This window comes from Physella acuta, unplaced genomic scaffold, assembly GCF_028476545.2.
Source record: "Physella acuta isolate Inbredline_101_S28 unplaced genomic scaffold, ASM2847654v3 ptg001298l, whole genome shotgun sequence".
NCBI classification, from domain to species: Eukaryota; Metazoa; Mollusca; class Gastropoda; family Physidae; genus Physella; species Physella acuta.
Genome location: NW_026732813.1, coordinates 223,101 through 248,453, shown reverse-complemented (window position 1 = coordinate 248,453; position 25,353 = coordinate 223,101). Strand labels below are relative to the sequence as shown.

Genomic DNA, 25,353 nt, shown 5'->3' with positions numbered 1-25,353 from the left:
TATGTATTTACTTAGTTTATGTTAAATGAATTACTTACTCTGTTTCCAGTATTTTAGGAAAGATGTTTTATTTCTTAAGAAATTCTTATTCTAGTCCCTTAGTTTTTTTTACTTCTACTTTCTCCATATATTTTTGTTCTTTAAAATCCTGTTACTTTCTCTTAATTAAAAAAAAAATTTAACTGTACTATCTTCAAATGTCTTTGTTTTGTTGAAGCTTATCTTCTATTTCCTCCTGAGGCATTTATATTACCTATTAAGAATGGTTACAAATAACCAAATCTTGTTTCTAATAGAGGTTCTTGATATATATTTCATTATTAAAATTATAACAAATGATCACTATATTAATACCAAGACCTTATTTTTTCAAAATAATAAACACACAAAAAAATAACTGTTGATGAGATTTTGAGCATTGTCCTACAATATTCTTTGTAAGATTATGTAAATAAAAAGCATAAAGACAAAACTAAAAAAATTGAGTTGTTAAAGGATTGTTAAACTAACTGTTAACCGATTCCATACACATATAAAGCGGTCCTTATTTGTTTTACTCTGGAGTCCGAATCAGAAGCCAAAGCTTTCTGTCTGACCTGCTGTTATTGTACTGGAGCAGAGAGTCCCAGTCAGATGCACTAGAGCAGAGAGTCCCAGTCAGAAGCCAAAGCTTTCTGACCTGCTGTTATTGCACTAGAGTCTAGAGCAGAGAGTCCCAGTCAGAAGCCAAAGCTTTCTGTCCTGTTGTTATTACACTAGAGTCCCAGTCAGAAGCCAAAGCTTTCTGTCTGACCTGCTGTTATTGCACTAGAGCAGAGAGTCCCAGTCAGAAGTCAAAGCTTTCTGACCTGCTGTTATTGCAGAGAGTCCCAGTCAGAAGCCAAAGCTTTCTGTCTGACCTGCTGTTATTGTACTGGAGTCCCATTCAGAAGCCAAAGCTTTCTGACCTGCTGTTATTGCACTAGAGCAGAGAGTCCCAGTCAGAAGCCAAAGCTTTCTGACCTGCTGTTATTGCACTAGAGCAGAGAGTCCCAGTCAGAAGACAAAGTTTTCTGTCTGACCTGCTGTTATTGCACTGGAGTCCCAGTCAGAAGCCAAAGCTTTCTGTCCTGTTGTTATTGCACTAGAGTCCCAGTCAGAAGCCAAAGCTTTCTGTCTGACCTGCTGTTATTGCACTAGAGCAGAGAGTCCCAGTCAGAAGCCAAAGCTTTCTGTCCTGCTGTTATTGTACTGGAGTCCCATTCAGAAGCCAAAGCTTTCTGACCTGCTGTTATTGCACTGGAGCAGAGAGACCCAGTCAGAAGCCAAAGCTTTCTGTCCTGCTGTTATTGCTGAGAGTCCCAGTCAGAAGTCAAAGCTTTCTGACCTGCTGTTATTGCAGAGAGTCCCAGTCAGAAGCCAAAGCTTTCTGACCTGCTGTTATTGCACTAGAGCAGAGAGTCCCAGTCAGAAGCCAAAGCTTTCTGCCCTGCTGTTATTGTACTGGAGTCCCAGTCAGAAGCCAAAGCTTTCTGTCCTGCTGTTATTGTACTGGAGTCCCATTCAGAAGCCAAAGCTTTCTGTCTGACCTGCTGTTATTGCACTGGAGTCCCAGTCAGAAGCCAAAGCTTTCTGACCTGCTGTTATTGCACTGGAGTCCCAGTCAGAAGTCAAAGCTTTCTGTCCTGCTGTTATTGTACTAGAGCAGAGAGTCCCAGTCAGAAGCCAAAGCTTTCTGTCCTGCTGTTATTGCTGAGAGTCCCATTCAGAAGCCAAAGCTTTCTGTCTGACCTGCTGTTATTGCACTGGAGTCCCAGTCAGAAGCCAAAGCTTTCTGACCTGCTGTTATTGCACTGGAGTCCCAGTCAGAAGCCAAAGCTTTCTGTCCTGCTGTTGTTGCACTAGAGCAGAGAGTCCCAGTCAGAAGCCAAAGCTTTCTGTCCTGCTGTTGTTGCACTAGAGCAGAGAGTCCCAGTCAGAAGCCAAAGCTTTCTGTCCTGTTGTTATTGCACTAGAGTCTAGAGCAGAGAGTCCCAGTCAGAAGCCAAAGCTTTCTGTCCTGTTGTTATTGCACTAGAGTCCCAGTCAGAAGCCAAAGCTTTCTGTCTGACCTGCTGTTATTGCACTAGAGCAGAGAGTCCCAGTCAGAAGTCAAAGCTTTCTGACCTGCTGTTATTGCACTAGAGTCTAGAGCAGAGAGTCCCAGTCAGAAGCCAAAGCTTTCTGTCCTGTTGTTATTGCACTAGAGTCTAGAGCAGAGAGTCCCAGTCAGAAGCCAAAGCTTTCTGTCCTGTTGTTATTGCACTAGAGTCCCAGTCAGAAGCCAAAGCTTTCTGTCTGACCTGCTGTTATTGCACTAGAGCAGAGAGTCCCAGTCAGAAGTCAAAGCTTTCTGACCTGCTGTTATTGCAGAGAGTCCCAGTCAGAAGCCAAAGCTTTCTGTCTGACCTGCTGTTATTGCACTAGAGCAGAGAGTCCCAGTCAGAAGCCAAAGCTTTCTGACCTGCTGTTATTGCACTAGAGCAGAGAGTCCCAGTCAGAAGCCAAAGTTTTCTGTCTGACCTGCTGTTATTGCACTGGAGTCCCAGTCAGAAGTCAAAGCTTTCTGTCCTGCTGTTATTGCACTAGAGTCCCAGTCAGAAGCCAAAGCTTTCTGTCCTGTTGTTATTGCACTAGAGTCCCAGTCAGAAGCCAAAGCTTTCTGTCTGACCTGCTGTTATTGCACTAGAGCAGAGAGTCCCAGTCAGAAGCCAAAGCTTTCTGTCCTGCTGTTATTGTACTGGAGTCCCATTCAGAAGCCAAAGCTTTCTGACCTGCTGTTATTGCACTGGAGCAGAGAGACCCAGTCAGAAGCCAAAGCTTTCTGTCCTGCTGTTATTGCTGAGAGTCCCAGTCAGAAGTCAAAGCTTTCTGTCCTGCTGTTATTGCACTAGAGCAGAGAGTCCCATTCAGAAGCCAAAGCTTTCTGTCTGACCTGCTGTTATTGTAGAGAGTCCCAGTCAGAAGTCAAAGCTTTCTGACCTGCTGTTATTGCATTGGAGCAGAGAGTCCCAGTCAGAAGCCAAAGCTTTCTGTCCTGCTGTTATTGCATTGGAGCAGAGAGTCCCAGTCAGAAGCCAAAGCTTTCTGACCTGCTTTTATTGTACTGGAGTCCCAGTCAGAAGCCATAGCTTTCTGACCTGCTGTTATTGCACTGGAGTCCCAGTCAGAAGCCAAAGCTTTCTGTCCTGCTGTTATTGCAGAGAGTCCCAGTCAGAAGCCAAAGTTTTCTGTCTGACCTGCTGTTATTGCACTGGAGTCCCAGTCAGAAGTCAAAGTTTTCTGTCCTGCTGTTATTGCAGAGAGTCCCATTCAGAAGCCAAAGCTTTCTGTCCTGCTGTTATTGTACTGGAGTCCCAGTCAGAAGCCAAAGCTTTCTGTCCTGCTGTTATTGTACTGGAGTCCCATTCAGAAGCCAAAGCTTTCTGTCCTGCTGTTATTGTACTGGAGTCCCAGTCAGAAGCCAAAGCTTTCTGTCCTGCTGTTATTGTACTGGAGTCCCATTCAGAAGCCAAAGCTTTCTGTCCTGCTGTTATTGTACTGGAGCAGAGAGTCCCAGTCAGAAGCCAAAGCTTTCTGTCCTGCTGTTATTGTACTGGAGTCCCAGTCAGAAGCCAAAGCTTTCTGTCCTGCTGTTATTGCACTGGAGCAGTGCCATTTATGGTTACACACAAGGATACACCGCCATCGATCTACGAACAACGGAAACTAAATTATAGATTAATTTGAACAATCAATTTCAGCAATACACCGGCACTAACACATGCTGTACGCGCATTCATTCAGTTGTAGTTTTGGCCCTGGTGGAGGAGGGTGAGACGTCGGTGTAATTGGGACACTCGTGTATTGATTGGTAGCAGCATCCAGCTTGCCACAGGGCAGTCAAGTGATCTCATTATTTATCCATATATAGTCTACCCTTATGCTGCCTTAGAAACCCTCGGATAAGCACATAAATAGGCTACTCGGGTTGTTTTTCTGTGGTTGAAGGGCATGAAATCGCTTAGATTCCCTTTATAAGCGTTTGGCTTTGTAGAAAGAAAACTAGCCTTAATATAATATATGGAAAGAATGAAAAAATTGTGCTGCTATTTTAAAATTGTTGACGTTTTTCTTTATTGCTGGTGGTTGAGATCAAAAGTAATTAAGATTTTCTTTTTTATTTAGCGAGCTCAAAAGTCTTTATAAATTATCTATATACGTAGGTGTGTGTACACTGGTTTTCTTCGATTCTTTCCACATTTTCCCGTTCTTTCATCTTGCCTTCTATTGAATCCAAGATTGCATTCCTTTGTAGCTTTGTCTGTTTTTCTTCATTAAAGAACACACACCATAGCCAGTACGCATGTCTTTACTTGCTAGGGGCATTTAGTACTAGTTTTAATTGGATGTTGTGAGGTTTCTCGCTTGTTTAGGAGTATTGATTTTTTTAATACTTTATTTTTTTTGGTAAAGATTTCGGACACGTTTGAACTTGTACTTATAAATTGTTTAAATTTATCTCCCCTAATTTCCCCTGGATTGTTATCTATCTTCAATCTAATACCTTAATTCCCTTTTATCTTGTAATGCGGCTCTTACGGTGACAGTGTTATGTCGTTACGGTGTTTGTTTGGCACGATGATAGCCTAACTTTTCCTTGTCCATTACCTTCTATGTTCACATAGTTCTAACAAGTGTTGACGTTGCTTCAACCAGTCCATATGGTTTGTACCGCGGACATATCTGAACATAGTAGGGTCCATTTGTCAAAGCGGGTTGTTGGAGGGGTTTAAGCTGCCCATGATATTATTTTACATCCAATGTAGTCGGTTTAGACACACAGACTCCGAGTAATTACAACGCATAAGTACATAGATAATATATGATGTTTATATAGCATGTAAGTTAAAGCAAAATAAGATCTTGCTTTAAAACAGCTACTTAAAATGGAAACTGCAAACACTTTGTTACATGCTGAAGTATAATTACATGTATAGGATACAATCCATTAATTTGAGTGTATCTAAATGTTATAGAAACATAACTTTTTGTGTTTACCTATTTCACAAACTGACAAACTAAATGATATAGCACCCACAGTTCATGTAGTTTACCAATAACCGAAATATGGCCAACTATCAAGTGTTAGCTTACTATGTCTATTGTTTTTGTCATTCCGTCTGTGTCAACTAGTCAATCCCGTCTCCAAACAGCCCAGCTTTGCCTAGTTTTGTAAGCCAGTGACGTATGATTTACCCATTTTCCCCCCTTCTCATTCCAAGCGCCTTTTTCTCAGTTCCATTTTGTTGATTGAATGAATTTCGAAGTGAAATCTCCAGTGAGAGAGAAATAAATGGCAATATTGATCTATTTGTGGGTCACCCATGTTCAGCCAATAACGGTTAAATTCCCGCGCCTGGAGTCAAAAATTCAGGCAAGAAAACGTTCGTGTTTACTTGTCTCTTGTTCAGCTGTTTTATTAAATTATCATCAAGATCAGAAGTATACGGTGTGCTGCTTGACCGAACAATCAAGTCACTAAGTTTATTCTGTAAACCAATAGGACAGTTCAAAGCGTTTACTTAGCTGCTCTCTTTTGTTGGAAGCAATTACCCTAGGTTCTTCAGATTTCTGTACATGTAGTCATGTTGTATCTGTATTGCATTTAAAAAAAAACAACTTCGTTTAATTATTTTTTTCAAAGCGTTTACTTAGCTGCTCTCTGTTGTTCTAAGCAATTACCTTAGGTTCTTCAGATTTCTGTACATGTAGTCATGTTGTATCTGTATTGCATTTAAAAAAAATAAACTTCGTTTATTTATTTTTTAGCATGTTTTATTATATTTAACTTTCAGTGTTATTCCAACCTCCTTACGTTTCATCCCTCTATTTCTTATTTCGCTTTACCGAAACCGTATTTCTCTTTCCGCATATGATGGAGCTTGTTGTCCGCCTAGCAAATTGTTCCATCTCCTCAAGATCTCGAGTACTCCGAAAACTGGTTAGCATTGATCACGGTCATGTCTGGTCATCTTCAGATCTTTACACCCGTCTTTTTCCTCTCGGGGCTCCTACGCTCACGTCTCTTCTCATTTGCTTCAATCTCTCCATCTATTTATACTGTTAATGTCTAGCTGGGTTCTCGTAGCCGTCAATACGTTACTGTCATGTCAGCAGTAGGCTACATGTATGATAACTCGTCTCAGAAGTTAAACATCTTCCGAAAGCTTTTCTACAAGCTTTAATTTACCTGTATATTTTTTAATAACATTTTTCATTCCAGTTGTGTTTTTAAAAGTTGTATTTGCCGTTTTGTTTTATCACATCCAACATAACCGTGTGTGGCCAGAAGTTACGTGTTATTGTTTACGTTTTCACTGTCTGGCGATTTCTCTCTCCCCCCCCCCCCCCCCCCTTAATGAAGGTTTTCCTCTGAGCAATTTCTCTAATGATATTTGACCCTTGTGCACCCTCACGCCATGGGGGCCAAAGGACGAGCTGAAAAACAGTTCTTGGTCCGTAGACGACCACAACAGACCAAATAATTCCCAGACTTTTCTAAAATAATTGACTTTGGGATAATTCAAGCCTTATTTACTTTTGTCCCGCGATTATTAATTTACAGTACATTCCAGCTAGCAGCTTTAGTTAGATTAGCTAGATCTGTAATATTAGAAGTACTGTGGTTGTGAGATAAAAAAAAAACGTTTTATCAAACACAAACATGTAATAAATCCTTTCATCACACACTGACACGCGTGGTTAAAATAGTTCTATTCACATAAAATCATACAACTTGAATAGTAAACCAAATTAAAAACATTCTCTTGATATTAAAAACGAATGCACGACTTTTGGTGTGAATATAGGCCCCAGTTTAAAAAAAAGTGTTGATCTTTCCTTTTGTTTTCAAGATAAATGAACGCATGAGTTCCATGCAGCCAGTTGATGAAAATCTGGTTATAAATCTCTGATGCCACACAGATAGCCAATATACAAGCGACTGGAACCACTCACTCTTTCATTGAACAGTGAAATATCTGAGTTGATCTATGGTCGTAATTCATTCATATCATCTTCGCATCACACGATTGAAAAAAAAATTCTAAATAGATTGGACCAAAACCCTAGGATAAGGAATTGATGATGAAAAATGGAAAATTTAGTATTAACCCTTTGGGTTTTCTTTATCAGAAAATAATAGCTAGACTTAACCCAAATCCCAGGATACGTTTTTTTTTAATTCACATACTTTACTGAGATAAAAGTTGGTAATATTTTTTAAAAACTCCACTTTTAAAATTATTAGTTTGTTGTCCTTTTCTTGCCAGAAAAAAACTTGCATATTTAATCGTATAGTTAGAGGTTTTTGGCTGATCAAGCACATTACATCCCCATTTTTGAAGTTCAGAAATGTCAATGAAAAGAAAACATAACCATGCCCCCCCCCCCCCCCCCCCCCCCCCCCAAAAAAAAAAAAAGCCTTCACTCCACTTGAAATGAAGTGTTAATCTTGGCAGATGCTAGCAAAAACAACAATTGAGTTTGATTGTCGTTCCCGATCAAACACGGTTATTGATCCCCACCAAGACACGGAACTGTAACATGATAGACATGGCAGCTTGATGAGATGTGGGCCCGAGATTTGGGCTTTTGACGGTTCATCTCTGTAATTCTCTTCATTAACGTATAATTATATGTTTGCTGTTTTAATTAATCTTGTCTAGTGGGTCTTCCTGCTTAAATATACACAACTAACTAGTGCATGTTTAAAGATGCTGGTATTTTTTTTAAATAAAAAAATACATTTGTGTTTACTTTCATAATATACTGAAATATTGTAGGCCTACATAGTGTTTATTAAAAATGTCTTAAAAACAAAACTAAAAAAAATTATTATATTACCTACCAAATTGGGTCATCCCAATGTTTTTCATACATCTAGTTCTATTTCACCTTAGGGCCTTCGCCATATACTCTAGTGATATAAATATTACTAGAATACCCGTCATCCGTTGGATAACTGTGGGGTTCGGGGGTCATCCATAAAAAAACATCACGTCTGTCACTCAGAGGCATAGCGACCCTTCCCGGCGCCCGGGGACAAACTTTTCGATTTTAACCCCCCCCCCCCCCCCAAGATTTCGATTTTCAACCCCCCCCCCCCCCTCAAACTTTCGATTTGCACCCCCCTCAACCTTTCAATTTATTTTTCCAAACCATTTTGGCGCCCCAACATATGTCCCCCCGCCCCCCCCTCCACCTCCCCCCGCCTCCCCTTCCCCCCCGCCCCCCCCCCCCGCCTCCCCTTTCCCCCCCCCCCCCGGCCTCCCCCCCGCCTCCCCTCCCGCCCCCCCCCTCCTCGCTACGCTACTGCAGTGTCACTTATGGTCACAAAAAACAGACCCCACATTCAAAAATATGTTTTTTATCTTTTAAAAACACCGAAAACACCGATTTCGGACTATCCCTTCATATACTGACGTCACATGTGACCTACTCAACTCTACTTCACCTGCCCAGTGTCCCGCCAAGTCTCAGACAACTTGTTTTTATCGTTTAAAAAACGATTCCAGCCGAGCATGTCTCTGACCACACTATCCTTTCATATGCTTAGGACAAAGAAACAGATGAACTCTACTTCACCTGCCCTGTATCCTGCCAAGTTCAGATAGGCAACTTTATCATTCACATCTAAAAAAAAAATATTGAAAAAAAAATATCATTGACATATTGGTCTAGAACCTGTGCCACCCACATGAGAGCGGGCTACGCTACCAACTTAGCTATTTACTCGTGACGTCACAAATGAATTTTTATACTATACTTTTGAGTCTCCGCGCATAGATCTAGTAGTAGTAACTTTCAAATTAAATTTAATCTTAAATTAGCCAAACAAAGATTTATATAAAATAATTAAGGCCAGAAATAGATTCTAGATGTATTAAGGCCTGAAATAGATTCTAGATGTAGAATTTACATTAAGTCTAGATCTAGAATTTACACTGAGTCTAGTAGTGACCTAGAATCTAGATCTAGATCTAGGCTAGATCTAGGCTAGATTCATAACTTCCCTTCGACAGCTGATCTTTAGATCTAGAGAAATTTATCGTAAAACTAAATGAAAAAGACAGTTGAAAATTGATATAAGTGTTGGAACGTAATAAATACAGCAAACGGACGTATTGTTTAAGTTATAGCCGGCAGAAAATTAGCTTTGTAACGCGTTAAACTTTTGAATGGGCCACAAAGTCTATGATGAGTCCGCCATTTTTATTGAACCAAAAAGTAAACACATCAAGGGACGTCACTATCCCCACAAAGTTTATTCAAAGTATTAACATTTTTAAAAAAATACGGTTAATTTAACTATGAATAAATCAATAAATTAATTAACGTCTTTAAATAAATTTGTGATCAACAGTCTGTCTGCATTAAAAAATTATTCTCTACCTGCATACTATTTTACAGCTTTCCAGATAGAGTCGAACATATCACAATAGTCGATCAGGCAAACAAATAAATATTCAAACATGTAAACAAAGTTGAGTTTTAGTAGTATATAGATTTCACTATTCTACGTTTTAAATACTTTAAAAATACTTTTTAAATTTTTAAATGCTATTTTATTTAAAATCCCTTTAATATGCTAGTTACTAACAGCCAATATGATAAAAAGCCACCGAATTATCACTGCTAACTTTTTAAGATATGATGCAAATGTAAATAATAGTAGTCGCTTTAATCCTAACCATTTTTATAGAAAGTTGATTCAATGCTAGTCATATCTTATGGTTTTATACCCAGGATGTTTGCTAAAAGAATTTTGTATCTTAATGTGAGGTTGTACACCTCATTATTTTCTTGGTTACACCTCTATCTGAGGCTGCTAATACAAAAGGACAAAACATAAGTGATAGCTGGCTGTCTTCTTTAAGTAGGCTTTACTTTGATAAAAAGCAATGATAATCATGTATCGATTTTCGCATTTTAAATCAAAACACATCAAAGACTACGGTATTGTTATCGATTGGATCTAATGAAGTTTATTTAAACCTCCATGTGGACATTGTTTACGTAATTCTCTTGATGATCGGTAATTGTCCAATTACCGGAAAATATGCTTTCACACGTCGGGTGTTTTCCTTTCTTCTCGCGTTCTGTTATACATTTTTTTTTAATGTTCTACTTAATTATTTTATTATGAATATTCTTTACCACTTTCTTAGGCTATTTCTCAATCACTTTTTTAGATCAATAACTATTCTGTAATTAAAAGCAGCTTTTAAAGATGAGAATCTAATTAGCTAAAAAATATGAAATCTAATTTTCAATTTACTGATAGATTACTTAGTAAACAATGATTTGCCACTTTCTTTTTCTATTATGTCTTATCGACATCAGTTTAAACAAAAATCAAACCTGAAGTACTGTTCTACTCTTGAATACAGGGATGTTAACTTTAGAGAACAATTTCTTTTTTTTTTACTCTTCGAAGTGTGACAAGGCAGATGCTGTATAATGTGCATAGAAAAATCAATCTTTTTATAATAAGCCTGTCGCCTGCAGGATCGAAGGTTGTTAAACCAGACTATTATGATGCACTTCTTAGCAATTTATCATACCTGTCTGTTCACGTTTTTTGAGCTGCGCTCCTGAAATGGCGCTCGCAGTTTTAGAACAACTTTTTATCGAATCAACTCTTTGTTGTGTGCGTCATTTGGGTTGGGTGAGAGAGAGCAAGTTATTAAAATCGTTTTTTTTTTGTGTTTGAGAAGCTTTTAAATAACACGTAGTCATGTTAAGGCATTCAAAACATTAATGGTGAATATGAAACAGCTAAACAAATAAACACTTTTATAAATTTAAAATACCTCTCAAAACGAAGAGAAAACCATTCCTCGTAACGCACATTACTCTTGAAATATACTTTAAAAAGAGAAAATGTGTAGGCCTATTCTTGTTAAAAATGTGAAATATTTTGCAGTACAACACTATAAACGCACTTTACACAACGTGACATAATCAACATGTCACTAATAGATACGTTGTTTCTGCCACGTAATTGATGCCAAATTAAAACTTGTTGGATGTAATGAGTCTCAGGGATAACTAGTGATGTTAACTTTTCCCATCCCTCCTTTTACACTGCTATTTTTAGACAATAACCTAGATCTATATCAAATTAATGAAGTTGTGTATTTCTTAAAAACATTATGCACGAAATATTCAAATTGTCATTCCAGTGGTAAAATGAGACTTAGAACTAAATGTTACATTTTTATAGTTTGTTTGTTGGAGGATCTTATAGATTCTATTTTCGTCATTTCAATTGTATTGTTTAAAATAAATCAAAATGGGTAAAGAAAATAAAGTAAGCAACAAAATAGCCGGTGACACAATTAGAAAACGATATATATATATATATATATATATATATATATATATATATATATATATATATATATATATATATATATATATATATATATATATATATATATATATATATATATGTATATATATATATATATATATATATGTATATATATGTATATATATGTATATATATATATATATATATATATATATATATATATATATATATGACTTACAACTTGTATATATATAAAATGAGAGTGAGATAGATACTGTACATATTGATCACATAGGGTTTTCGAGAGAGCTCTTCTGTGTGTCTAATTTAGGCGCGTTAACAAACCTTTATTGATCTTCTGCACGCGTTTGACCTTGAAACCGTTGATTGTCGTCCAAAATGTTTCCGAAGCACTCACCATCCCATCTTTCTTTCCCGCACGTGATATGCATTTTTCTTTTTTTATTCTTATTTTTCTTTCTCGTTTACTATTGCATTGTTTTCAAATGCAATATCAAAATTTAAGTTGAAAGAAAAATATATTTATTTAACGGTTATCTGGTAACAAGTATTATGACGTTTGAAAAAATATTTTTTATTTTTTTACTCATTTGTCTTACGTTCGGTAATGAGATGTAAAAACATTGTAAATCATTTATCAATCTTTTGAATCACTATGCCAAAAATAGGGTTACGCTTTTTGCCATCATGTTTATTTTTGTTCGTAAGGTAACGATTTGCAGAATAATTGACTGAAACTCTCGGTGTGTATATATGTGTGTATATATGTATATATATATATATATATATATATATATATATATATATATATATATATATATATATATATATATATATATATATATACATATACATGTATATATATATAAAGGCTTTTTGTATACATGTATATATCAGCAAACCGTAGCTCTAGAATCAAAGCTAATATTGTGTATAATTGCTTTTGTCTTTGTGTATTTCTATCATAAAAAATGCCATATTAATCATGGTAATTTCTGCCCTCATTAGGCAGTGGCATTTGGATAACATTTCATACATCAAACTATCACTGTTTTTGACATTTATATAGAAACGTGCCTACGTTTATAGTAAAAACAAAAAGCATTAATATTGTTCATGCGATTGTATTAGTTCTCTGTCAGAGGTTATAGGAATCCACGGAAAACACGTTTAATCTCCTACTTGTATGAAACGAGACATACTTCTAAATTTGTTTTACTCACCATAAATGATTACGATGTATCAGATTCTGCCTAGAGACACATTAGCATTTTGGTAGCTGTTGCAGACCGACAATAAGTAGCTACCGTAAAATTTAGCTGTTTCAATTTAATCCAATTGTTGCGCTAAGTATCACCTCGGCGAATAAAAAATTGCCATCCATTATTTGTGTATACTCATTAACAAAAGACAAATGTACATAGTTGAAAGATAAATACTAAACACAATTTTTTTAAAGTAAAAATAAAAACATTTTAGCTTCATTACGTTATTAAATGTTTCATACAAGTGACTACGTGTATGTATGAGTACGTGTATGCTGCAAATTCTTCGTAAACTTAATATACTACTTTTTTTTTTAATGTCGCAAAGTCTTCATACAACTAACCATTCTGCAGGTTAATTTATGTTGTAGAGTATTCATAAACTGACTATACTAAGTTATTTTATATTGCTAATTCTCCATACTATACGTGGTCCTGTATGTGGCATATGCTTCATACAACTAACTATACTTATACTAAGTTCGTATTTTACTGAAAGACACAGGTTCATAGAAATATTACTTAATTAATAAGACCCCATTCAATTTTAAACATGAGTGACTTTTTCTCGCATGACCCACCAATAAGCGCCCCTAACCTAAGAATAACATTTTATTTTCTCACAAACGTATTGATCCACGGATGCTGAACCTTGATATGGTAATGTACTTTTATGCCACAGCTGATTCCTTCCTCAGCTCCGAGTTTTGGCGTTTCTCTCGTGAGATTCTTATCTCTGGATGTTTCCATCAGAAACACATTACAGGTTCCAATACCCTTGTGTCGTAATCTTCATGTAAAAGGCACGTGATTTTTTCCCCCTTCATACTGACTACGGTCTGATGTTTTACAACGCGTGGATTCTATGATTATTGCAACACGTTCCTTTATATATAAAAACTGTCGTCGTGTTGGCCAGATAAAACTTGAACTATGTAGCCAAAACTGTATTGTTTAGAAGCTTACCGCAGGAACACAATGTTTATAGATAAAAACCATTTAACTTAGGTTAAAAAATCTAAAACTAAAAGTTTAAATGTATATGAATATACGTAGTATAAATGTCTCGTGTTTCCGCTATGTATATTTTATCTTTCAAACTAAAGATATTGCACACATTTGTGGTGAACTATGCTGAAGTAAGATCCTTGTCATATAATTAACCAAGCCACACATAATGCGCAACTTTAATTTTTAATTCAGTAATTCGATTATGTTTCAAAGCAAGTTTTAATGCAATCGTCAGCCATATTTCTGTCTTGTACTCTTAAGCCTCTGTCTGTTTTTAAATTAAATCTGATAAGTTTACCTCGAGAGTTGCAATCATATCTCTAGATCATTCTCCTTTGACATCCTAGCATCCGTGTACGTAATGTAAACATGTTTTTGTTGGTCTCGTGGTTTAATGTACGTTATTATCTTAGTCTACATCAGGTAGACCAGGTAATGAACTAATTTCAATCCTCGGTTTCAATTACCGCGTAAACAAACAAAAAATAAAGCTTATTACGGATGGCAACGTTAGAAAAGGAATAGCCGAAAGCAGACGACATGTTTTTAAACTTGAATGATTAAAAATTGTGACAATAGTTTTTTGATCATTCTTGAAGGTTATTTCATTCTTTTATGTGATGAATAACATCCTTCGATGTTTTGAATCTGACATGTCATATCGTTACAAATATTTTTAAAATACTACAAACGCTGTATTAATGTTGCCTTCTAATGTATCACTAAAATAATGTGAATAAATCCTATGCTGATCAAGGGATGTATGTTTTAGCAAGTAAACACGTACATTCGCCCTTATAAACAGGATCGTCTTACTGATTCTAACGAGCTTCCATTGTGATTATCTTGTTAGATCATGTTGTATTACGTGTGTGCATACTCATCACGTGATTATTGAGATATCTGCGATCATATACAAAGGAATGTTATTATATATGTCTTATTACCCTATATTGGTTGGCACAGTATCTTAGAACACGAAGTTATAATCACGAATACATCAAGGTAAACTATTATAAAGCACGACATTTTAGTAGTGTTTTTAGTGTGAATTCTCTGATATTTTTATACCTGCGGAACGCCTTGATGTTTCTTGTAACATAATGCTTTTATGTACTATTTTTAGCTCATCTGTCTTTAGATTCTTAAAAAATTCTCTTTAAAAAAGTATGTAACGGATAACCATCAACATAAAACGAAGTGGTTTCTTGAAACAGTGTATCAGTTATACCAAACACTGCCTCCTCTTCCTTCCTGCCTCCCACTCTCAACTCACATTACATATGTCGCCTATATCACGTAGCACAAAAACAGTTTTTATTATACATCTTACTAACGCCTTCTGTAATGTTCTATCACTTTATTTTTCAGAACGTTTCAACACGTATGTGACCCTTAAACTCCAAAATGTAAAATCTACAACCATCCAAGTCAAGGGTACCAACCCAAGTTGGGAACAAGACTTTCTTTTGTAAGTTTTTATTTTCCATGGCGTTTTGTTGTTACTCACTAAAGGTATTCTTTGTTATCTTACCTCAACAAACAAGTGAAATTAAACTTTATATCTAATTGATGTTGACTGGAACTGTATCCTGACATAAGTATGCAGGTGAAAATTAGCTATAACATTGATGTGTAAGGACGTCGCGGTCTAGCGCTTATAATCCAAAAATCACGAGTTGAGTACACGGACACGAGACGGCAGTCGACCCTCGATTAAAATGTACTGCCCCTCATGTCCAGACCAGGTGCTTCCAAGCACCGGAAGAGGAAGCAATGCCTGGCGGAAACCCTCGGGTATATAGACTGACATCATGGGTGTGAAAAATGCTCGGTTCTTCATCCTGTTGTACGTGTGTTTGTGTGTGTGTGTGTGAGAGAGAGAGAGAGAGAGAGAGAGAGAGAGAGAGAGAGAGAGAGAGAGAGATAGAGAGAGAAAGAATTGTATCTATTAGTACTAGCTTCAAAGAACTAAATGAAATTCCTAGATCTTAAAATTTATGTTTTCCCAAAAATCGAGAGCATTTCCTCTGTACTTCAGACAAGGTTATTAAAACATATTAAAGTCTTAACCTAGTGGTGTGATGTACGAGACATCTGATAAACTATTCCGTTAATAGCGTGTGCCCTATGTCTGGGCCTAACATCTTTCTCAATTATTAAGATTGATAATGATATGTTGTCCCGTCTACCTCAGTACAAAACCTAAGACATCTTTGTATTTAAAAAGACCTTTACTCTAACATATCACTGCTCGGTGCTCCGAGGTGAATTACCGTCTTTAATCATGTCATTTATTATGTATTGTTGGTGTCTGCTTGCTTTCAAGTTTATCTCACACACGCACACACTAACACTTTGGCACTTTATAAATGAGTACAGCATTAGTCTGGTGGGGAGGTGGATCAGGCACTTTTGGTTCTGAAAGAGTTGGTTACACAACGTGAAGTTACGGTTACACCCCCAGATCAACTTGGTGTGTATTACACTGTTGGTTGTGAAAGAGTTGGTTACACAACATGAAGTTACGGTTACACCCCTAGATCAAAGTCGTGTGGGTTTTCAAAAAGTTCATAAAGTCAGGCCTGGATGCATGGTTTCTATCTAGAAAATCTAGATGCAATCACCTACTGGTCACTTGTACCAGATAAAACCATCGACAGCTCTTGGCAACAGTGTCTTTGTAAAGTTGGTCAACGCGAGGGCGGACAACGAATCGCTTACGCTTTGAGGGCGATTGAAAATCGGGTGTAGGGGGAACTGCTTGGGTGACAATACCATTTAAAGATCTATAATAATAGTTGGTTTAACTTACCTTGACACTTTTCATAACATGTTATTTTTCTAGGTGGCTTTTATTGTATTAATTTTGTTGATGAGTCAAAGTTAACAAACCAGATAAATTACTGCACGGAATGCGTTAATGATTACTTTATGATGTGTTTTGACTTAAATTCGAATTGTATTTAATTTTCCAAAATCTTTCTACATTTGTTGCAGTAAAGTGTTTTCTACCTACTAGTAAAAAGATTTTTAAGTATAATTAATCTACCTCTATAATGTATACATAGTGCAAAACTTCTTATGTATTAGTGTCTTCATCCTTGCCTTTTTTTTTCAACTTTCAGTGGAACACAGGACATGAACAACATCCTTTCATGCTTTTTTTGTCCTTTGCCATTTTTTTCATTTCTTTTCAACTCTAGCAGTGTACATAAAAATACCTAACAAAATAATGGCCAGCCCTAAAGAAAGAAGCTTATAAATCTATATTTAAAAGTCCCTTGTTGAGTAAAGTGAAACTCATGACATCTCTACACTATCTTCGTCACCTTTTAAAACCCTGGGATAAAAAGTTGAATCCCCTAGCACCAAGGCCTGTCTTTCACGCTTCCTGGTTAGGAACCCCCGGGTCAGTCTGTTCCCCCCCCCCCCCCCTTCACTCGTGTAACTTCATATATTCAGGTCAATTTAATTACCCTACGCTTTGTTATCGGCTGACCCTTCGATCCCCGCCCCCTACTGATTGTCATCCAGGATTGAAAGGATAAAGCAGGACAACTACTCGTTATTACTTTAGAGTGGTTATTGTTATGGGCTTACAATCTCTCCCCCCCCCCAGTAGCTTCTGCTTTTAAAATTTGATAACTGGACGACCCGAGTTACCCGTCATCTGTCAGGAACACAACACTAAACAAGAATACTACCTACCTCCATTACGCAATTAACTCCACACCACACCCTGCAAAACCTCCTCACCACCGTCACCACCTTATCCTCCCACAAACACTACTGACGCCCTAAGTCAATACAGTTCTATTGTAAAAAGTGACTTTAACTTAGGATTAGCACATACTGACGCCCTAAGCCAATATAATTCTATTGTAAAAAGTGGCTTTAACTTAGGGTTAGCACATAAAAAAAACAACAACTCAACTCTCTATCCCTACCATCCGTGACCCCCATCCCTTCCCCATCGTTCCATCCAACCTCAAACACCCATTTCACCATAGACCATAGCAACATTATGTAGATTTAAGATCACGTCTTCAACCTTCTCTAACAGCCAGTGTACAACCAGGATAAAACATAGACCATAGCAACATTATGTAGATTTAAGATCACGTCTTCAACCTTCTCTAACAGCCAGTGTACAACCAGGATAAAACATAGACCATAGCAACATTATGTAGATTTAAGATCACGTCTTCAACCTTCTCTAACAGCCAGTGTACAGCTAGGATAAAACATAGACCATAGCAACACGTTCACATCATGTAGATTTAAGATCACGTCTTCAACCTTCTCTAACAGCCAGTGTACAACCAGGATAAAACATAGACCATAGCAACACGTTCACATCATGTAGATTTAAGATCACGTCTTCAACCTTCTCTAACAGCCAGTGTATAACCAGGATAAAACATAGACCATAGCAACACGTTCACATCATGTAGATTTAAGATCACGTCTTCAACCTTCTCTAACAGCCAGTGTATAACCAGGATAAAAAAACACATACAAGTAATCTCTCCCTGCAACCCACTCCTAAGCCAATGATATACATCTCAGACAATCGAGATAATGATGGTATGTACCCTTACTCGCCCGCTAGTTGTAGCTCAAGCCGGCTTGATAATTAAGGAATTAGTGAGATTTTTATTATAGTTAAGTTAGGGGGAGAAATCTAGCCCAACCCTTGGAGAATTTCTCTATATAATCCCCCGAACAGACGTATATAATTAATGTGTCCTGTGAACCCATCCTTTTCTCTTGTTCCATATAGATGACATTGTCGAAAGCACTGGTTTAAAGGGGAGGGGGGGGGGGAGGGGGAGGTCAAGTGGGATGCGTGTTACTTGTCTGTGTATAGACGTTAAGTCCGTAGTTTATGTAGAGATTTAAGAAATTACTAAATAAATAAAGTTTTTTAATAGCCCACATTGTTCAACAGATCAGACATTATGGTTGGTCATACACGCCAAAAGTTTAAACGGATTAAGGATATTCGCACGTCGTTACTTTGATCTATTTGACCAGCTTAACTGTCATGATTAAAATACAAGTGTTTGCTGAATTGTTATACTATAACTAGCACTGATTCTGAAGTGTTTATATGCAACTGAACAACACAAGTATTTAAAACTAAAAAGCGAATTATATTTACAAGTGCAGACAGAAGGGGAGAGCTGTGTATTTCAATTAGCTGACATTCTATCGATTATAATTTGTTTAAGAAAAACTGATCCGATTTCCAAAAAAAAAAATGTCAATTATCAGGGGAATATGTAATATGAACCGACGCGAACATCCCTTTTGTGTCAGGTTTGACTTATTTATGTCTTTAGGCTTCAGCTTTTTTAATTACTTGAATTTTTAAATGATTCTCATCCACTTTTATGTGCTGTGTGTGGGATTTGAGGATTTCTTTAAAAAGAAATGTAGTGCTAAAAGTTCTATACTACTATATAACAAAACATAAACCGCTCAGTTAAGACCCAACACTCTAAAGTGAAATCTAAGCTAGGATTCTCACCTGATACTTTGAAGCCCCTAAAAAAATTTTGTGTAGGCAACCGATTAAAGTGGTCAGAAACACAAGTATTAACTTAAAAGATTTTTTTTAAAAAAAGATTAATTTTCTCCATTAAATGGTTACATGGCCTGGCTTTTGGTCTGTTTTTATTTCAAATGTCATCCTAAAACATCCGTGTAATGTCTGAATTATTAATTTAATGAAGTTTTATGAACACAAAGTTTTCTTTTGTGTGCGAAAAACGATTCCTGAAATAAATTTTTAAAATGATTATTATTTTAGTCGGATGCGCTAATGGCTTGATTAGAAAAGCCACCTATGAAATTCACTATAAAACTGGTGGTTGTGTGCTGTTTTCACAGCTTTTGAAGGAACACACTAGATGGAAATGCCTATGCACACCGTTGTAAAATTAATAATTCTTTATTCCATCCCCGCTTCAAGCAAAAAACCCTACCTCTGTGTAAAATTACTCGGATTCAAAGCGTGTTCGGTCTTGCATGCGCGCCTTTTAGCTTTCATTAAACTTCAGTAAGTTAATCGTCGTTAACATCAAATTTTAATATCAACGCTTTTTGAGGCCGGTTCCCTAGAGATGCCTCCGTACAACGTGGACGCCTCAAGTTTCTGTTTTTTTCTATTGCTTTACGTTTCGGCTTTCAGTACCGCAAGAGGAGCAAGGACGTGGCATCGTAAAATTCCAGCGCCGTTAACGTCTTGTCTGGGTGGGGTTCTCTAGCGAGGGATGACATTAATTAGTTAGTGCTGGATAGAAAAATCGAGTATCCAATAAACAGAACCGTAAATTACATAGTTTATTATTTATTGAGAGTGTTTTTATAGAGCTGCGCCATTCAATTTAAGTCTCGCGACTTTTTAAAAATATCACCACTTGTTTGATTTAAGAGATGTTGTGTTGCTTGCTCTCTAGGCATGTCTCTTTGTCTTGAAATAACATGTAGCAGAACTACTACAACTGTCTGCAATTAAATGCATGGAAAACAAAGGAGTGATGTAAAAGCCTCAAGATACTAGACAAAAATGTTTTTCCGAAATAAGTTCTTCATCAGAATTACCAAATAACATTTAAAAGATTAATGCATATCTTGTATTTGTCTTTTTAAGCATTCTTGTAAGCCAAGCTTTCAAGTGATAGAATGCTACACTTTAGTATCTAATACCTGTTTGAGTTTCACTCAAGCGTCAATAGACTTAGACATTAGACTTTATTTTCTATTTTAACTCTGAAAATAACGTTTTCAATATATGAAACCAAAACGGCAACACTAGGAAGCGTGCCACTTAATGCCGCCTGTCTCTAGCCAGTAAATATCGCCAGTGGTCTTTCAAATATCCTCCCCACCCGTACATTAACACCTTCCTAGACAGTAAGGTTTGCGTGCCAGTAAATGACTCTTTCAACAACCTTTACGGGAAAGTTACACAGTATTCAGGCTTGTTAGAGATACCGAAGGTTGGACGCATTAGCCTTTAGATCTCCACATTCGTGCTAAGAGGGATGAATCAGAAATACACCCGCTCTAGGTATTTTAGGACAAATACCGAAACATTTAATGACGCTTTTCTTGGTCCCGCTGTATTGGATGTTTCTAAAAATAACGTGTGTCCATACAAATGGTCATTCAATCATTTATTGATGATCGATAACGTATTGGTTAATACTGTCGCGTTATCTTCTGTCTGTGATGACGTTTGTTCTAAAACTGGGTTTTCGATTTCTTTTTTAAACATGGCATCTTTAAATCTGACATGTCACATTTTTCAGTCTTAAACAAACACAATTTACGAAATTAACTGGTTTAAAACTGTGCTGTTGTGTGTACCGTGCACCATCCATCCAAGTGAATTAGAGGGTTGTATATTACCACGGTTATAATTGCCCACGGAATTATGTGCCAGGAAATGTATGCTCTACGTCTCTAACTAGACAAGATTTAATCGATCACGGACAAGGCACCGGCTTATGCCTGAAAGCCCTTCTATGCCTATAAGCGCCCACAAGCCCGTACATCTGGGCTAGAGAAGCGTAAATTAACGATGCTAATAATGGAGATTTATGGAACATTTGAAAACTCTGAGATTTATGTTAAGATCTGTATGTGTGCTTGTGTATTAAGCTGCTAGTATATGTGATGAAAGGGATGCTGTTTTTAGACGGAGTATAAATTCGGTATTAGTAGTATCTGGAAAATTATTTCCTAATGGGATTGAAACGTAAGGAGATTAAGATTACTTTAGGGTGGGTTTTTTCTAGAAGACTAACTACAGGAGAATCCTAGATTTTGTTATCCTATTTGATGTATTACAATCGCATATAGAATTCGTGGTGTGTTTTATTCAGACGTGCAACGAATGCATTAATTAAATACTAGCCAAAATGGTGATACTGTGTTGTTGAGCAGTAATGATAGTTCTTGCTAAAGCCTATAGTGGATGTAACATATTAAATAATGTAAAATTAATACATATTGACATGCCTTGAAATTACTCTCAGAAAACTGAACTAGTAATATGAAACGCTGTTTAGCTACCAAAAAAAAAAACACTGCCCTTTAAGTTTGGTGTTATTATAGCTGAAAACTTACACCATGATATCCTATATAGTTTTCGAAAGTGTATAATTATAATTTTGTTTTAGATTCAATTTGACGCCACTACCAATGTTATAAAATTAATTTGCAATGCGAATTTAATGATCAAATAAAATACTTTCAAAAGTCACGGCCAGAAAGACATTCAATACAGAACTCATTGGCCTTGTAATTGCAATACATTTTCTTTTTTATATCTCTTTTTAAATCAACAATACATTGAAATAAAATGAAACGATGTAACATTTTTTACCCAGTAATTAATTAAAAATGATATCATCTCATGTTCCATACCATCAAACCAATGTCTTGATTTCTTAAGTTACATGTGTCTTTTATCCCGCACAAAAACCTTTCTCTTATTTCAGTGCTGGGTGGGCAATTTTTTATTTTATTTTAAGAAAGGTGTTAAAAATAGCTTACAGCTTGCTCAATGCTGCAGAGAAATTTATTGAAGGTCAGATGTTTCTTGTCATAGCTAGCTGTGAACATTTCAACACCCACTCACATATTTTAAGCGCTAGAATTTTACTGTAAGCCTCCGTTTCAATCCTCTGTCTTAGAAGCTATTCACACACACACGCACGCACACACACACACACAAACACACGCACGCACACACACGCACGCACACACACACACTTAGACCTTCATATTTAGTTAGAGATTAATGTATACATATGCTTAATTATTCATAATGAACATGTACTTACACATATACATATTTATATATTGATAGATACATGGATAAATATGAATACACAGTTGTATATAAATATTTTTTTAAATTAATTATACGTTAACGAATTATTCATCATCTCATTTGGGATGCAACTAAATGGAGTCCTAGTATAGTAATTATTGCCAATCTCAGCTGATACAAACCAAACTGATTTCAACTTGTAATTGCGTAAGTTCATGTACGGAAGAATTGGCAATACCACTTTTCTATAAATAATACACAGACGGCTCAAATAAGCTAATGTTACTTTTACAAATAAATGTACAGCTGTTGACCTATGTAAGTCGGAGATTTGATGTATATGTTTTGTCTACGATGCGTAAAAGATTTACACGTGGGAAATTTATTTTTAATGTGTATATTTATATTTAGAATGCATGGAGGGCAATAACTCCACCTTCATATCATTGTTAACATTTATTTGTCTAATGATTTTCAACTTATAAATAGGATAAACAACACAATTTTGTATTTAAGTTTTTTTTTTTTGATAGACGGGTATTTGCGGTAGATGAAGTAGAGTTCACCTATTTATGTAATCTTAGGATTGTGTAGTCACTCCTTAACTTATCCTAACTTGGGGGATAGAATGTATGCATACGAGCGACAGGTTAGTTTAGTCAAATCGTTTACCCTTTTTTACAAATGATTTTTAACTGAGCCATTAATTAGCGCTATTTATCTTATTGTCATTTGTGTTATTAGTTAAATCATATCGATATTTAATTGGTTCGGGTGTAATCAGTCACTCTATTAATATTTTCAAACATTAATATAATAAATTACAATTTTAATTAGTATGTTTGCTGTTTGTTCTTGTTTAGCGATTGTTAGTTTCAAAACTACATTTTGTATATTTGTTCTTAACACATTCAGAGACGTAAGTTTTTAAGTTTGACGCCATTTTTTTTTGTTTAGTTTAGCTGATTTAAACATGAACGTTATCATCTGTTTCTCTTGCCTCGCTCTAGTCGCCTTATTTCCCCGGAGCCCGCGATAACGTTTATTTCTAAATCCGGCAACAGAATCACTAAGCTGTTGACGAGTGATTAGCTTGCTTAAAAGCTCGCCGTGTCTGGGGGTTTACTCTATACAGCCCACACACCCGCCTCTAGTAGACAGGCTAGGGTAGGGCGAGTTACCGGCGCCCGGCTAGTTTTTTTTTTAATTACCCAAGCGTTTTAAAATAATTGTAGCTACGGGTGATTATTGCTTGGTTTAATCGTCTTTGCCTTGGATCATTACTTCCTTAAATAAACCAGACTGAAAAGAGATCGATGTTGAAGAGTAACATATTTTTTTTATCATTAAAATTGTGCCTAAAATTTGTAGACATTTTAACTCGAAAATCTTCTTTCTTTAAAAACTAAACATATTAATAACTATATTTCACGTAATTTTTTGTTTAATATAAAAGCGTAATTAATTACTTAGTAAAAAAAAAGCCTAGCTATACCAAGTTCTTACTGAGGCCATATACATGCACTTGATTAGTCCATGTTATTACCAATACCAACATTGCACAACCCTATGCGCCATAATTCAGGTCGTCCAGCTTAAGACTTCCCTATTTGTTTGATTAATAGCACCGAAATGAATTGACTGCGCCGTATGTGTCTCAGACAAGCAAATAACCAATCGATACTGATGATGAATATCGATTTTCAGATTCAGCACATTATAAAGCTGTAGAAGCCAGAATTTTCCCCCTCCCCCTCCGTCCTTAACGTTAAACTCGGTGTTCGCGGCGTTTTAAATTATGATTTCACCCCGTGTTGATTGTGTTAACTCAGATAAAACTAAGACCCGGTAATATTTTTTTTCATTCGCCTCAGTATTTGCAAAAGCCTTGCTATCTACGTGTTGCAATACGTTTTGTCCATGTTTAATTTAGAGGCTGTATGTATGCACTTTTTCTTATGTGTGCAGATGGCTGGTAACTTAGTTGGGGGAAATATTATGTATATATATATATATATATATATATATATATATATATATATATATATATATATATATATATATATATATATATATATATATATATATATATATATATATATATATATATATATAATGTGTGTATGGAGATTAAGCTTATTGCCTTTTTATATTAGACTGTAGGTGCAATAAGACGTAGATGTTTTATGTTTAATATTATAGCTATTGTCATGAGAATCCAATAAGATTATCGAAAGTTATTCTTTGATGTAAGGTATTGCAATCAACTATATGACATTACATTATCTAACATTCTAGTTTAGCACAACTGGGATCCACCTCATGCGGCCTTACAGCTAACGTTGGCCCAAGTTTATGACACGGCTAACGTTGACCTACGGTTATGACACAGCTAACGTTGACCTACGGTATGACACGGCTAACGTTGACCTACGGTTATGACACGGCTAACGTTGACCTAAGGTTACGACATTTCTAATGTTGACATATCTCACGTTAACCCAAGGTCCCAACACATCTAACATAAACCCTGGCCTGTATGTCACAAGATCAGCTTCAGGTCCATTAGTGCCACCATATGACAACCACAGTTCTACTAGTAAACCTCTTCTTTAAATGTTTTTTTTGTACCTAAAATTGACCAGACTCCAATGATAGCTTTGGTCCTAATCCATGCCTTGAACCTATTCCTGATCCAAGCCATCACATTTCTCACCCTAATCCTGCATTTAATAGGCACCGAGACGTTCGTAATTTCCCACTTATTTGGTTATCTAAAAACACGAGCTAGAAAAAGTGTCACATTATTTTGTAGAACACGCCTGTAA

At 36.3% G+C, this 25,353-nt stretch overlaps 1 protein-coding gene across 1 annotated transcript in view; it reads left to right on the top strand.

The window, feature by feature from the left end:
- Positions 1-25,353, top strand: part of LOC131958194 (protein unc-13 homolog B) — a 169,614-nt gene that overhangs the window by 45,762 nt on the left and 98,499 nt on the right. Inside the window, exon 4 of the mRNA XM_059323073.1 lies at positions 15,046-15,145. Within this exon, the coding sequence (XP_059179056.1) occupies positions 15,046-15,145 (100 nt within the window). The remainder of the gene's footprint in view (positions 1-15,045; positions 15,146-25,353) is intronic.